The 14,059-nt window shown below is 47.8% G+C and overlaps 1 protein-coding gene across 1 annotated transcript in view; it reads right to left on the bottom strand.

The window, feature by feature from the left end:
* Positions 1-4,734, bottom strand: part of LOC107124843 (uridine phosphorylase 1-like) — a 26,725-nt gene extending 21,991 nt beyond the window's left edge. Inside the window, exons 1-2 of the mRNA XM_015428346.1 lie at positions 4,625-4,734; positions 505-622 (exon numbers count right to left, since the gene is read on the bottom strand). Of these exons, the coding sequence (XP_015283832.1) occupies positions 505-622; positions 4,625-4,734 (228 nt within the window). The remainder of the gene's footprint in view (positions 1-504; positions 623-4,624) is intronic.
* Positions 4,735-14,059: the final 9,325 nt, after the last annotated feature.

Genomic DNA, 14,059 nt, shown 5'->3' with positions numbered 1-14,059 from the left:
GGGAGGGTGGAGGACACGGGGGGAACCGGCAGGATGGGGGTACTTACCTCCTCCTGCTGCTTCCTCCTCTGCCTCCCCCCCGCGAGTATCGTGGGTCCCACCCCTTTACTTATCTAATTCCCTCCTGAAGCTGTCCATGCTTGTAGCCGCCACCACCTCCTGTGGCAGTGAATTCCATGTGTTAATCACTCTTTGGGTGAAGAAGGACTTCCTTTTATCCGTTCTAACCCGACCGCTCAGCAATTTCATGGAGTGCCCACGAGTTCTTGTATTGTGAGAAAGGGAGAAAAGTACCTCTTTCTCTACCTGCTCTATCCCATGCGTAATCTTATAAACCTCAATCATGTCACCCCTCAGTCGTCGTTTCTCCAAGCTAAAGAGCCATAAATGCTTTAACCTTTCCTCATAGGGAAAGTGTTCCAACCCTTTTATCATTCGAGTTGCCCTTTTCTGCACTTTTCCCAAAGCTATAATATTCCTTTGCAAGGTGTTTTGCTTTCTTACCTTTACATCTCCAAACAAGACAGGGAAATCGTGGGTGCCAGTCCCGAGAGCAAAGTGATACAAGATGTCCTCTTTCATCTTCTCAAAGTGAGGGTTCGGAATGTGAACGGAGGATTCCCTGCCAGCATAGATGGGGATGAGTTCATAGCACAGAAACAGCTATAGTTAAAAGATTAGTGCAGGGGTCCCCAAGTTTTTTTGTGCCCATGGGCACCTTTGGAAGTCCAACACAGCATAGTGGAGGCAGCCCCAAAATGGCTGCCACAGGAGGTGAAGCCAGCCACAAAATGGCTGCCACAGGAGGTGAAGCCAACCACAAAATGGCTGCCACAGGAGGTGAAGCCAGCCACAAAATGGCTGCCGTAGCTTACCATCAGTCACACAGTGAAGATCCTCATGTTGTGGTGGCAGCTGCTGCTGAAGCAACATTTTAAACAATCTGCACAGCCAATGAAATCTCCAGTAGCCAGTCAGAAGCCTTGCTAGGCAAAAGCTCCATTAGGCACCCCCCATCCACGTTCTAAAAACACTTGGTGGGCACTGTGAAAGGTGTTTTCAGGCACCACGGCACCCATGCGGGCCACGTTGGGGACACCCGGATTACAGCATTCGTCGGTTACTTATCTATTCACAGGTTGCATACCCAACCTTTCTACCATTAACTTAGGCTTGCCAAGTCCCCGCCCCAGAGGCCCGTTCTTCGCCGCCGGCGGATTGGGCCCCAGGGGGAACTCCACTCCGATGTGCACATCACCTGGAAGTGACGCAGGCACGCCAGGCACGCTGGGGGCGGGGCCACGGTCATCCAAGGGCACTCTATGGGAAAACTCTATGGTGGAGCACGTGCGCGCTCCAGCCGCCAGCCGGGAGTCCCCCGCTGCAGCTAAATTTACACTTGGCAATCCTACATTAACTCCCCAGGTGGTTTGCATAGCAAGATTAAAATACAATGATTCATGATAAAGACCCAAAGAATGATAAAGCCTCCCAGAAAGCATACAGCAAAAACAGCAACAAAGAAAACCCCATGGATGCCATCAACCAGGGCCAGCCCTAGATTCATGACCAACCCAGCTTGATAATGCTGATTGTGATTCTGGCTTCTGGTTTGGACTCCGCGAATGGCGGACGCATCTTCGGGACGCTCCCCACGCGCGGCCAAGGGGGGGAATCCGCACAAGTGGAGACCCTAAGGAACCCCAGGAAGGGGTTCCGATCCAGGGCGCACAGGGGATGTGCCTCTTTCCCGGCTGGATGGTCGGAAATTGAGGCTCGCCCCATGCCCCAATGGCCCTAGCTGCGGCAGTGCCCCGCACAGGGACTAGCGGAGCCGCCGGTCGTCACCGGGTGATAAAGCGGATGAGCGTTTAAAAGAAGATTTTCGGCTAAAACTGTGAGTTGCCAGTCGGAACGGGAGAAAAAGAATCGAAGCGCAATCCCCCCCTTTCGAAAAAAAGCAAGGGAGGAGGGAGGGAATTCCCCCCCACCCCGTGTTACAAAGACTGATTTAACAGGAGAAGGGGGGGGGTGAAAGTTGAAAGAAGCAGTGGTACCTCATGGTGATTTGTTAGAAGAGACGCAGGAAGTTTCATTTCTTGGCTGCGTGGCACGAACTTTTAAAAAATAAACAAAGAAGCAAGATGTCGGGCCAGAAAAAGTTTCAGGACAAGCCGGCAAAGAAGCTGGGAGAAACTTCCGGTGCTGGCTCCCGCCTCTTAGAGCCGGCTGTCAATCAACAGGAGAGCGATCTTCTGCGCCCCCTGCTGGAGCAAATGCAAAAGATCAACCAAACATTGACTAGTATGGAAAGTGTTCTCAGCAATCAGCAGGTCCAGTTAAATGATACAGCTAAGAAAATGGAGGAAATTGCGCAAAAATGCCTGGTCTCAACAGAAGATACTCAAAAGGTCAAGAAAAAGGTGGATAAAATAGAAAAACATCAAGACATGCAAGATAAAAAGTTATTGGTGCTTCAAATGGAAAAATCAAACTTGACTCTCCGATTTCAGGGCATAAAAGAATTGGAAAAAGAGGATCTCCGAAGCATTTTAGCGGAAGCCTTGGCAACACTCACCAGCTGGGAAGCAGAAAAAATAAGCAAGGAAATGGATCTGGTCTATAGGTCCTATTCCAACTTTACAAGGTTGAACAACCTGCCGGATAAAGTGGTGGTCAAGTTTACAAAGCAGAAAGTTCGGGATCAAATATTAAAAGCATCTTCATCAACGCCCATGAAGATTGGAGAGCAGAAAATTAGGATCTTGAAAGACGTTCCATTTGAAATCCGAATGAAAAGGAAAGCGTATAAAGGACTGACCTTATTCTTGCAGAACCATCAAATTAGTTATCGCTGGTTGATTCCAGAAGGACTTACCTTCAAGTTTAAGGATAAAAGAGAGAAGATTGACTCCATTTTCAAAGCTCAAGACTTTTTGAAGAGACACGCCAGCTCGGAGGAGGCAGCACTCGCCAAATGGGAGGAATTGGATAGTGACAGAGACAGCGGCTCGGAGGGGGAAGTCAAGACCCCGGAAGATAAAGGAGCGGGAAAGGGTCCATTATATAATCTGAGAGACGTGAAAGGGAGATTGCCCAAACCATGAAGACCAGTTCGCAAAGCACAAGAAAAAGACTTTACTAACAAAAACCAGAGGGACACTACTAATTCATTAACAGTTTTTGGGTTTTGTACAGGTTAAGATGAAAGACGATTGACAACTCGCAGAAGAAGCCAAAAGAAGATTTGTTGATTACTAATAAAAGACTAACATACTAATGACAGTATCACCCAACCTTTTCTTTATCCCACTATATACCTCCCCCTTTCTTATATGAAAAAACAGAAACTCTCTCCTTTTTAGGAGAGTTAATAAATAAAAAAGATAATGCTGATTGTGATTCTCACTTGGATGTCTGCTTGCCTTCTCCCTTCTTCTCCGCTCGGCCACCTGGAACCATAACTGTACTTTGTTAGGATCCTGAGGATGAAAGTGCAGGAGCTGGCGTGAAAGCACCAGATGGGACATACATACAAACCGATAAACAAGCAAAATGAGAACTAAAACATCCTGGGGGAAGCATCGAAGCTGCACATTATAGGGTCGGAATGCTCTAAGCCCTCAGCTCCATGAAATGCATACTGGATCCGTTATGTATTGAGCCTGAGCCATCCCTGACTGTGGACCTTGAACTGGGTGAGCTTGCTCCCCAAGAACAATAGCTGACCAGGATCCTGGAATTGACCTATAGATAAGCAGTGTCATGTAAATAGCTCGTCCTTGGGAGTGGGTGTTTGTGGGGTGGGGTGTTTGCATGCTTTATAAGCAGGGCTCAAACCCTGCTGGGTGTCCTTGCTGTGTTCCTGAAATCACTAAATAAACTAGAGCTGATTACTGCAATGTGTCCAGAACCCAGTATTTAACATCTTCATATGCCTGAAAGCCCTAACACACACCAGTTTTTTTAAAGAGGTGGGAGTGGATGCAAAGGAAGTTCACAAGCAAATACAACATCTAGAGATGAGTAGTCCTTGTGAACATTTGATCCAGTGCTACAGATAGACAGCCGAGGTGCACGCACATGTGAATGAGCCCATTATAATCATATAAACATAGGGTTGCCAACCTCCAGGAGGTGGCTGGGAAAGGCTGGAGATCCCTTGGAATTACAACCAATGCTCCCTCTAAACTGTGGAGCCTTGTGAGCAACAATTCTACGTTGTGCACTACTGGCATTAAAGTTGTGAGGGAGCGATTTGGATACTGCATCAATTAGTTTGCTCTGGAGCCACCCCTTCCTGAGCGAAGACAAAAATGTGTGAGTCGGAGGCTAAAGAACGGTGAGCTGGCTCACACTAACTCAGCTTAGAGGGAACACTGATTACAACTGATCTCCGGGCATTTGAGAACTGTTCGCCTGGAGAAAACGGCTGCTTTGGGAGGAGGCCCCATAGCCAGGATTTTTTTCTAATTTTTTTGGGGGGGGGGGCTTTAAATAAGTCAGGGGGCACTGAAATAATAGTAAAAAAAAACCCCAAGGTACAATGGCTGGCCTCTGCCCCAGCAGATCTTCCCGTGCGCAGCAACAGGGCGAGGGGGCAGGGGAGCAAGCACCAACGCACCCTGGAAGCCAAGCTGGCCTCCGCCGGCACACCGGCTGGGCACCCAGGCACAGGAGGAGGAGGCAGAGGAGGAAGAGGCCCCCCAGCCCGGATCTGCTGGCCTTGGCCATGCTGTGCTCCTGCCCCGGCCCAAGTTAGGGAGTCTCCTAGCCGGAGCCCAGGCCCAATTGGCATGAGGCAAGGGGGAGAAGGCATAGGTGGTGGGGTCCCAGGTGGGGGCTAGGGCTGCCAAGTCCCCCCAGGGGGCTAGGAAACCCCCACCCCAGAGGCCCGTTCCCTGCTGCCGGCGGATCGGGCCCCGGGGGGAACCCCACCCCGGCGTCCGCATCACCAGGAAGTGACGTTATGACGCCGGGCACGCTGGGGGCGGGGCCACGACCATCCGAGGGGGAAACTCTATGTTTCCGCCCCCAGAATCTCCAGATATTTCCCAGTCTGGAGCGGGCAACCCTAACAAATATGTTATGGGATAGACTCAGGGCCAGTTCACATGGTACAAAGTCCTCATGTACACCACATGTCCAGCACAGGTCTTATCAACTAGACATGCTTTAGGAATTCTGTGTCTGGAACATGCTCCCTAGCTGCCTGAGGGCCCAATCCAGGTCAGGACCGTAGCAGCAAGAAGTGGGCCTGAAACATTTGTCTCATACCCTTTTCTGGACCTGACGTGGCTGTGAGGGGCTAATATTTGTACCACTGGGAAAATTGACCCACACACAAATTTCCACAGCAGGGCACATAGTAGTAGGGGTGTCAATCATGCAGCCCGAGGGCCGGATCAGGCCCGCCGTGGAACTGGCCATCTCCTCCTTCCAGTGCCGCTGCTGCATCACAGCTCGCTTCGCCAGACGCTCTTAGTCACTCAGCCATTTCATGTTTTAACCTGGGTCCACCTAGACTCAGAACTCTGAGCATGAGATTTCTGTGGTGAATGTCGATAAATCAAAAGCAGGTTTGCAGCTTACAGATACACACCTGAACAGCATACTCAAGATTGCAGCAGCACAGACATTTTGATGCAATAATTCAGAGCAAGAGGTGTCAGTTATCAGACACTGTTAAATAAAATATTGCAAGAGTGCTAATGTTTTAAGCATGTTTTTAATTTTAAGTTTTTAAAAAATATTTGTGTTTGTGTCCTTTATAAAGTTTGTATCTCATTTATGTCAGATCTGGCCGTCATAACAAATGAGTTTGACACCCTTGTCCTAGAGCCTTGACAGGTCAGGAAAATGATACAGGGCAGCAGGCCTAAGCCCCCTGTTCCTATGTGCTGTGGCCCCAATCAATACTGGGTCTCCATGAGCCTGGCAGGGATGCCACCCTCCAGGTGGGACCTGGGGGATTCCCCCAGAATTACAGCTCCTCTCCAGACTAGAAAGATCAGTTCTTATGGGGAAAATGGATGCTTTGGAGGGTGGACTCTGTGGCATTGTATCCCACTGAGGCCCTTGTCTTTCACAGGCTCCATCCCCAAATCTCCAGGAGTTTCCCAGCTTGGATCTGGCCACCCTACCCCCATATCCCCCTCCGGTGGCCGGGGGGGACCTGGCAACCCAGCTTCCTGGGAATTAAGTTCTGAGCATGGAACTCATGGAATACCTCTATTGACAGGAGACGTGAAGGACATGAGGACTTTGTAATGTGTGACCTGGCCCCAAGTAAACCAGGAACAGAAATCGATTATGGAATACCTAAGCTCAAGTCTTCCAGTGTTGCACAGAAGATGCCGAGGTCTGGCGGAGTCAAGCCAAAGCTCTCCTCACTCGTATTTAGATCAGGATCACTTCTGCTCCTGGTAAGCGAAGGAGACCTCTACCCAAGATGTATGGGTGGAAGAAATCTTGGACAGGAGAAAAAAAAGGATTCAGTTACATCTGGTCTTTCCATTCACCATTTGCTATAAAGTACACCAAGATCCTCTCTCTCTCGGGACTGTCTGGAAAGTTTACATTGCTTCTGCTCCTAATGCTGCAGCTTGGCTCACATTCAGGTCTGACTTCTCACCAAGATCAGCAGATCCATGAGTTGTTTGGGAAAGGTTTCTATGCATGTGTGTATGATGGGTATTTTTTTACTGTGCTTCCGATAATTGGTTTTTAGATTGCATTTAGATGGTAAATTGTCTTTGTAACTTTTTTGTTGGCCATGGGAATATTTTTCGCCGAGGTGGCAGAAATAGGCTTTCAATGCATAAAATAAATCAGTGGAGTAGTTTGCAGAAATAATGACCACGGTGAGCTTTTGTAGACTGGCTATCGAGTACGCAGAATTACCTAATCTGTGTCATTAAGTTTATCGCAAATGACTATGACTAGCTGGATTTATCAGCGTGACACATCACGGCATTTTCTATGGGATCTGTGAAGATGAAATTGAGATGAAAGAAGATTCATGCCACATTTACAGATGCCCTTTATTCGTTTTTTATTTAATTTGCCACTCTTGGGAAGAAATCCATCAGTCTGTGAGCCATTATTAAGTATGGGCTTTCTTAAATTCATTTCTCTGCTATATCTCCAGGATTTCAGAAGTCGTTAAAGCAAGAAAATCTTGATGCAGAAAGAAAACATAGCTTTGGATGAACATTCGGGGAGGCTCTGATCTGGGATGCAAGTTTTCAAATCTTCTGTGACTTTAAGAATGCATAGGCCATTCAGTATAATATTAATATTGTATACTTCCTAAAATTTATAAGACTTGTGTACATTGTTGTAACTGATCTTGTGCTGGTCATGAACCGTATTAATAAATTTGATTTGATTTGAATCTTGCATTCAAAATTTTAGGTGTGAAACAGTATCTCCAAATACAAAATGTATGCTTTGAGAGCTGTTGGCATCACTTGATATATATAAAAATCCACAAGGCAAATCCTGGCAAATGGTGCTTTGAGGGCTCTTTTGAAGCGCCTCCTGTCTTGTTTTAATATTTTTGTTATCAGATACCGACGAGTTTGTATCCTATAGAGCAGTGATGGCGAACCTTTTAGAGACCGAGTGCCCAAACTGCGACCCAAAACCCACTTATTTATCCCAAAGTGCCAACACGGCAATTTAACCTGAATACTGAGGTTTTACTTTAGAAAAAAACAACTCAAACATTAACTTAAGATGATCCAAACAAAGTAAGGAAAGCAATCCCAAATGCTTTCATTTACTTAAAATTCTTTGGCAGAGAATTCGACACTTTAATGATGGTCTGGGCCCGGCTGGGGCGATGGCACACGTGCCCACAGAGAAGGCTCTGAGTGCCGCGATGGCACGCGTGCCCACAGAGAGGGCTCTGAGTGCCACCTCTGGCACCCGTGCCATAGGTTCGCCACCACTGCTATAGAGTCTCCCTCTTTGCCCTTGCGGCCAAAAAGATTAGATTCAGGGTCCTTTGCAGAAATAGAAGTGAAATGTTGTTCCCAAGTCCCAGGAGCAATACATGAGGAAGACCCTTACTGTCACAGAGAGCCCTCTGTCAACCATATTCCAAAAAGTCTGTAACTCAATGTTGTTAGTGGCTGAAATGAGGGTCTCCCAGTCATTACATAGGGCCAGCCACTTTTTCTGCTTTATCAGAATTCTAAACGCCCTCTTCGATGACATAAAAATATAATAAATAGATGTGTAAATTAATACAGTTAAATAGACAGAGTTTCTTTCTGATTGTCCTAATATGGTCTCTACACTCCTTGTGAAGCAAAGTGGCTGAGTTCAGACTGGCAGTTTGGCCCGATAAAGGCACATTTCACAAACGGATTAAAGGGGCCAGTTCACACAGCCGCAGCTGTCCAGCGTTCCCCAGCTGTACTCAACCCATCCTATGACGATTCCCTACCGTGTTAAAAAAGTACCAGGTGAAAGCGGTAGCAAACCCGGGAGAGCACGTTGATCCTGCTCCCCGGAAGTGTGCACGCCGCATTGCTGCGCCTATGCGCATAGGCGCATGTCGCTGGAGTAAAAAAAAGCCACTTACAGCCACACCTCCGCCAGGGGCGGGCCAACAGTGCAAATGCTCCCTTGCGCCTCCTCCCCGGTATGCTCCCACATCAGTAAGTACAGTGCGACCGGGAATCCACGCCACAACTTAGTCCGGGTCTTTTTGCCCCGCCTCCCTCGCGCTTTATACTGCCAGTCTGTCCTCAGCCAGTGTTTTTCCATTCAGATCTAGAGGGCCTTAGAGGTTTTGAGCAGACTGGCTTAAAGAGATCTTAAGATATTGGAAAATAATTCTGTCTTTCTTGCACTGTCCCTCTGGTTCAGGAATTCCGCTAGCATAAGATTGCATTCATTGGAATAAACAATATCCATTGCTACAGGGATTAATTTAGGTGACCATCTAATTGGCCTCAAAGCTTTCTCTCCTTGCATCAAATCAATTTGAGGTCCAATGTGGGGTTGTTTTTTTAAGAAAAGGGTTTCATATAAATGGTGGCTTGAGTGAATTATCGGCACTCACCAAATTACAACACTGTAAATTTGGAAGGTACGTCGTTAACGGTTGTAAAAATAGCTGTGTAGCCATGAGTTTGTTTTTCAGCCCATTGATTTCAAGTGGCCTTAGACTGCAGGAAGTCTGCACTGGATTGTAAATCTTATTGGCCCCCAAATCACAAGTAATAGATTCATCAAAAAAATTTCCTTTGGAAGTACAATACCTGTTTAGTTAAGAGCCAGATGGCTCCCATAAATGACTGTGCCAATGTTTCCCCTGAAATGAAAAATGCCATCATTCCTCTCACTGCGATGTCAGAGGCCAAATCAGACAATAATTATGGTTGGTCATTTGGCCCATGACATCATAATAAGGATTTGTTTGCTGTCAAAATACTAGAACTTGGGAAGCTTTTTGTGCCTTTGCAACAAGGAATTCCAGGAATAACTGGAATAAGCGGTTGTTTTCCACAGAGGGGTAGTTGAATAACTTCCCCAGGGTGGGGCTTCAGCGATTTGCAGAGCTTCTTGAAGCTTCCTTCTGTTGTGCTAGACTGACCACCGGTCCATGCGCCTCACTATTCTGGCTGGCAGTGTCTGTTCTAAGCCCTGTTACCTCAGATCCCTTTAAAATGTTTGGACTTAACCACCCTGAGGTCTTGTCCTGGAGTGGACGCAAAGCACTGAGCCATGACTCTTTTCCTCCAGAGCTAGCAGAAACTGAATGAGTAATATGAACGAACAAAACCATTCAAATCTCTTTAATTACTAAAACAAACAAGGAAATGGCCTGTATTCCTTGTGTCCAAGCCCTGACAGAGGAAAATTGTGAGTTTGTTTGGAAGCTGTCATACAGGGTGTTATGTCTGTGGACCACCACTAGGGGGTCTGTGGCCTCAGTCCTTAGCTTGGTTCCAAACACAATAGGGACCAAGGATCCTAGACCACCCTGAGTCCTCCAATAGGACCTTGGAGGGAAATTCAAACCCCCCTATGGAACTGTGGGTGTGCCCAGGTGGAGTGTATATAGTTGGCCCTTGCTGGGCCGTGTGTGTTCTCTTGTTGTGAAGTACAATAAACACGTCTAGTTTGCATGTCGTAGTCCGAGTCTCCATGTGCGAACCCAGTACTTTACTGAGTCTCCATGTGCGAACCCAATCCCCCCCCCCTTTTTTGAGATTCTGGACACATTTGCAATTCTGACAAAGGGGAAGTGGGTATAACCACAAAACGACTGCCGTGGGAGGCAGAGCCGACCACACTGGTGGAATGAGCTCCCGGAAGACATCAGGGCCCCGCGGGACCTCTTAAAGTTCCGCAGAGCCTGTAAAACAGAGCTCTTCCACTACACCTTCGATTAGGAGCCACCACTGAGGAATGAGCTATTACAAACTGAACTGTTATGGCCCTCATGTTAGCGGCACTAAGAACAACTATGGATACTGGTTTACAGGGCATTTTTTGTAGAAAAAGCCCAGCAGGAACTCATTAGCATAATAGGCCACACCCAACAGCAGAAACTCATAAGCATTTTAGGCCACACCCTGACAGCACCGCTCATTAGCATATTAGGCCGCACCCCCATGTTACCAGAAGTGTGGTCATCCAGCCACACCCACCTTTTGCTTCTTATTCTGTTTACCTTGTTTGTTGTCAAAACCCAGGGCCTTTTTTTGTAGCAGGGACTCCTTTGCATGTTAGGCCACACACCCCTAATGTAGCCAATCCTAATGAGTTTATGCTGTTGGGTGTGGCCTATTATGCTAATGAGTTCCTGCTGGGTGTGGCCAGCCGGAACTCTGTTCCTGTGCGTTCCTACCCAAAAATAGCCCAGCTGGTTTAGCCACACCGGACCACCATACAGCAATCGCCATCTGCACTTAACTGCACTTCGTATGTATTTTGTTTGCTATGTGAATGTTATCTTTTGTTAATTATAATGTTATTGTATTGTAATGATTTTAAATGGTTTTACATATGTTTTTATATTGGATTGTGCCTCCTGTAAGCCGCCCTGAGCCCGCATGTGTGGAGAGGGCGGGGTATAAATTGAAGTAATAAATAAATAAATAAATAAATCTTGTTGCACTTATGCATCTGTGTTTTATTGTATTTTAACCTGTTGTATGCCACCTTGAGCCTGCCTGCGCAAAAAAAGACGGGTTATAAATCGAAAATAATAGATAAATAAATAAATGTCAGGGAGCGAGGTTAGGCAGAACTGTAACAGTAACTCTTCAACATTTAACCGTGGACGCCCCGTTTAACAGGATACCTTTTAATCTGCACGGGCGCCAGGGCTCTTTTTGTAGCAGGAACTCCTTTGCATATTAGGCGATACACCCCCTAATGTAGCCAATCCTCCAAGAGCTGTCTGTAATGCTTTGGCACGTTAAGAGGCTCTCATAAATATCAAAATAGGGACCGTCTTTACATATATCCCCCGGGAGGGCCCTACTTCCTATTATAATGCTGACAATAGCCTGGGCCCAGCTGAAGTGACGACTCTTTGTAATTCATTCCTGTTAAAGCCACGGGACTTGGACCAGTAACTACTAACCTGTCTGCTTGTCCCATGTTTCATATGACCTGAAGAGACTACAGAAATGTCAAATGGTAATGAGTAGGGCTCTCTTTTTTTGCTAGAAAAAGCCCAGCAGGAACTCATTAGCATAACAGGCCACGCCCAACAGCAGAAACTCATTAGCATATCAGGCCACACCCCCAGGCCTTCCCTTGGCTTGCTCAGGCACCTGAGAGTAGTTTAAACTGCCTTCCATTGGCTTGCCTGGGCAAGCCAACCCTTGTACAGGCCAGGGGAGGCCCGGGGAGTGCATAGGTGCGCTTCATTGATTCCTCGTTTAAGGGCATAGGAAACAAACAGCAAAGAAAGAGACTCACCTGCAGTCATGTCTGATCACACACTGATAGGCTATGCCCGCAGCTTCAAAGGGAAGTGTGATCTTGCCACTGCGGGTCAAATTCCTCCGGAGGAAACAGCCTCGCTCCCCCCCCCGCTTTATCTGGCGCGTGTGACCGCAACCATAGTGATAGGAGCGGTGGCGCAGGCAGTAAATGCCTGCAAGTAATCTATCTCCGAACAGCTGTTAACAGCTGTTCGAGTCCCACCGCGGCTGGGGTGAGCTCCCAGCCCTCGTCCTAGCTCCCACCCACCCAGCGGCTCAAAAGCCTTTTAAAGTGGCCATTAGACAAATGGGTACCCACTCCTTAGGAGTGGGGGGGCATCCTACCTCCAATACTGGAGGGCAGCAGTGGTGGCGAACAATGAGCGAGCCGGCAGGAAAAAAACATGGCGACGGATCGGTGGCAAAAACGGCAGGCAACTCGTGGAGGCGTGGTCCGGGTGGCGTGGAGGCGTGGTGACGTAAGCATGGTCGGAGCCTGTGGGACAGAGACCAGTGCAACTCATCACGCAGCCGCGCGCCACGGAGGGCCGTCCCAGGGGCGCCGAGCCAAAGAGAACAGACCTCCGCCAGAAAAAAGGACACTGCCGCTTGGTTCCAGCAAGAACCGCCCCTCAGAAAGAAAAAAGACCTACGCTGCTTAGGTGCCTGGTAAGGCATCCATCTCCCCTGAATATATGTGGCCCTAGTTAGATGATTAAATATATGTGTAAACCGCTCCGAGCCTTCGGGAAGGAGCGGTATAGAAATGTGATGAAATAAATAAATAAATAAATAAATAAATACCTATCACTGATAGGAGAAGAAATAGCAGTGATGAGGAGAAATGATGCAGGTAGGGGTTTCTACTCCTTCCCGTCATTTCCCCAAAACCCACTTTGGTCCGGTCCCTCCTGGAAAAACTGCCGTAAAGCACGTGTCACAGATATAGCCAGAAATATCGGAGGGATGTTGGAGGGGAAATGATGCAGGTAGGGGTTTCTACTCCTTCCCGTCATTTCCCCAAAACCCACTTTGGTCCGGTCCCTCCTGGAAAAACTGCCGTAAAGCACGTGTCACAGATATAGCCAGAAATATCGGAGGGAAGTCGCTGGACTTGACGCAAAAAACCATAGGAAATGTCTCTGCACAGAAACAGAGCTAGCCTGGCCTCTCAGTGAAACACGCCCAGGTGACTACGGAGGACCAGAACTGAATAGCCTTGGGGAGGGACAAGAAGACAAAGTAGTTGCATGATTATATGGCCTCGTGTAGAGCAGAAGCCGTCCAGCCCATTATTAATAGAGAAACGACGGCTGAGGGGTGACATGATCGAGGTTTATAAGATTATGCATGGGACAGAGCAGGTAGAGAAAGAGCTCCTTTTCTCCCTTTCTCACAATACAAGAACTCGTGGGCACTCCATGAAATTGCTGAGAAGTCAGGTTAGAACAGATTAAAGGAAGTCCTTCTTCACCCAAAGAGTGATTAACACATGGAATTCACTGCCGCAGGAGGTGGTGGCAGCTACAAGCATGGACGGCTTCAAGAGGGAATTAGATAGGCATATGGAGCAGAGGTCCATCAGTGGCTATTAGCCACAAGGTATAGATGGGAGCTCTCAGTCTGGGGCAAGTGATGCTCTGTATTTTTGGTGCTTGGGAGGGGGCAACAGTGGGAGGGCTTCTAGTGTCCTGGCCCCCCTGCTGGACCTCCTGATGGCACCTGGTATTTTTGGCCACTGTGTGACAGAGTGTTGGACTGGATGGCCCATTCGCCTGATCCAACATTGGCTTCTCTTGTTGTTGTTGTTCAGTCGCACAGTCGAGTCCGACTCTTCGCGACCCCATGGACCAGCTCCCGCCAGGCCTTTCTGTCTTCCGCCGTCCTCTGAAGTTGGCTCAATTTCATGTTCGTTGCATCTTTGACACTGTCTAACCATCTCATCCTTTGCCGTCCCCGTCTTCTTTGACCTTCAATCTATCCCAGCATCAGGGTCTTCTCCAGTGAGTGCTCCCTTCTCATTGGGTGGCCAAAGTATTTGAGCTTCAGTTTCATTATCTGGCCTTCCAGGGAACAGTCAGGGTTGATTTCTTTTAGGATTG

This window comes from Gekko japonicus, unplaced genomic scaffold (genome assembly GCF_001447785.1).
Source record: "Gekko japonicus isolate JY-2015 unplaced genomic scaffold, Gekko_japonicus_V1.1 scaffold4643, whole genome shotgun sequence".
Lineage (NCBI taxonomy): Eukaryota > Metazoa > Chordata > Lepidosauria > Squamata > Gekkonidae > Gekko > Gekko japonicus.
The sequence above is the reverse complement of the archived record's forward strand: the minus strand, read 5'-3'. Positions and strand labels throughout refer to the sequence as shown.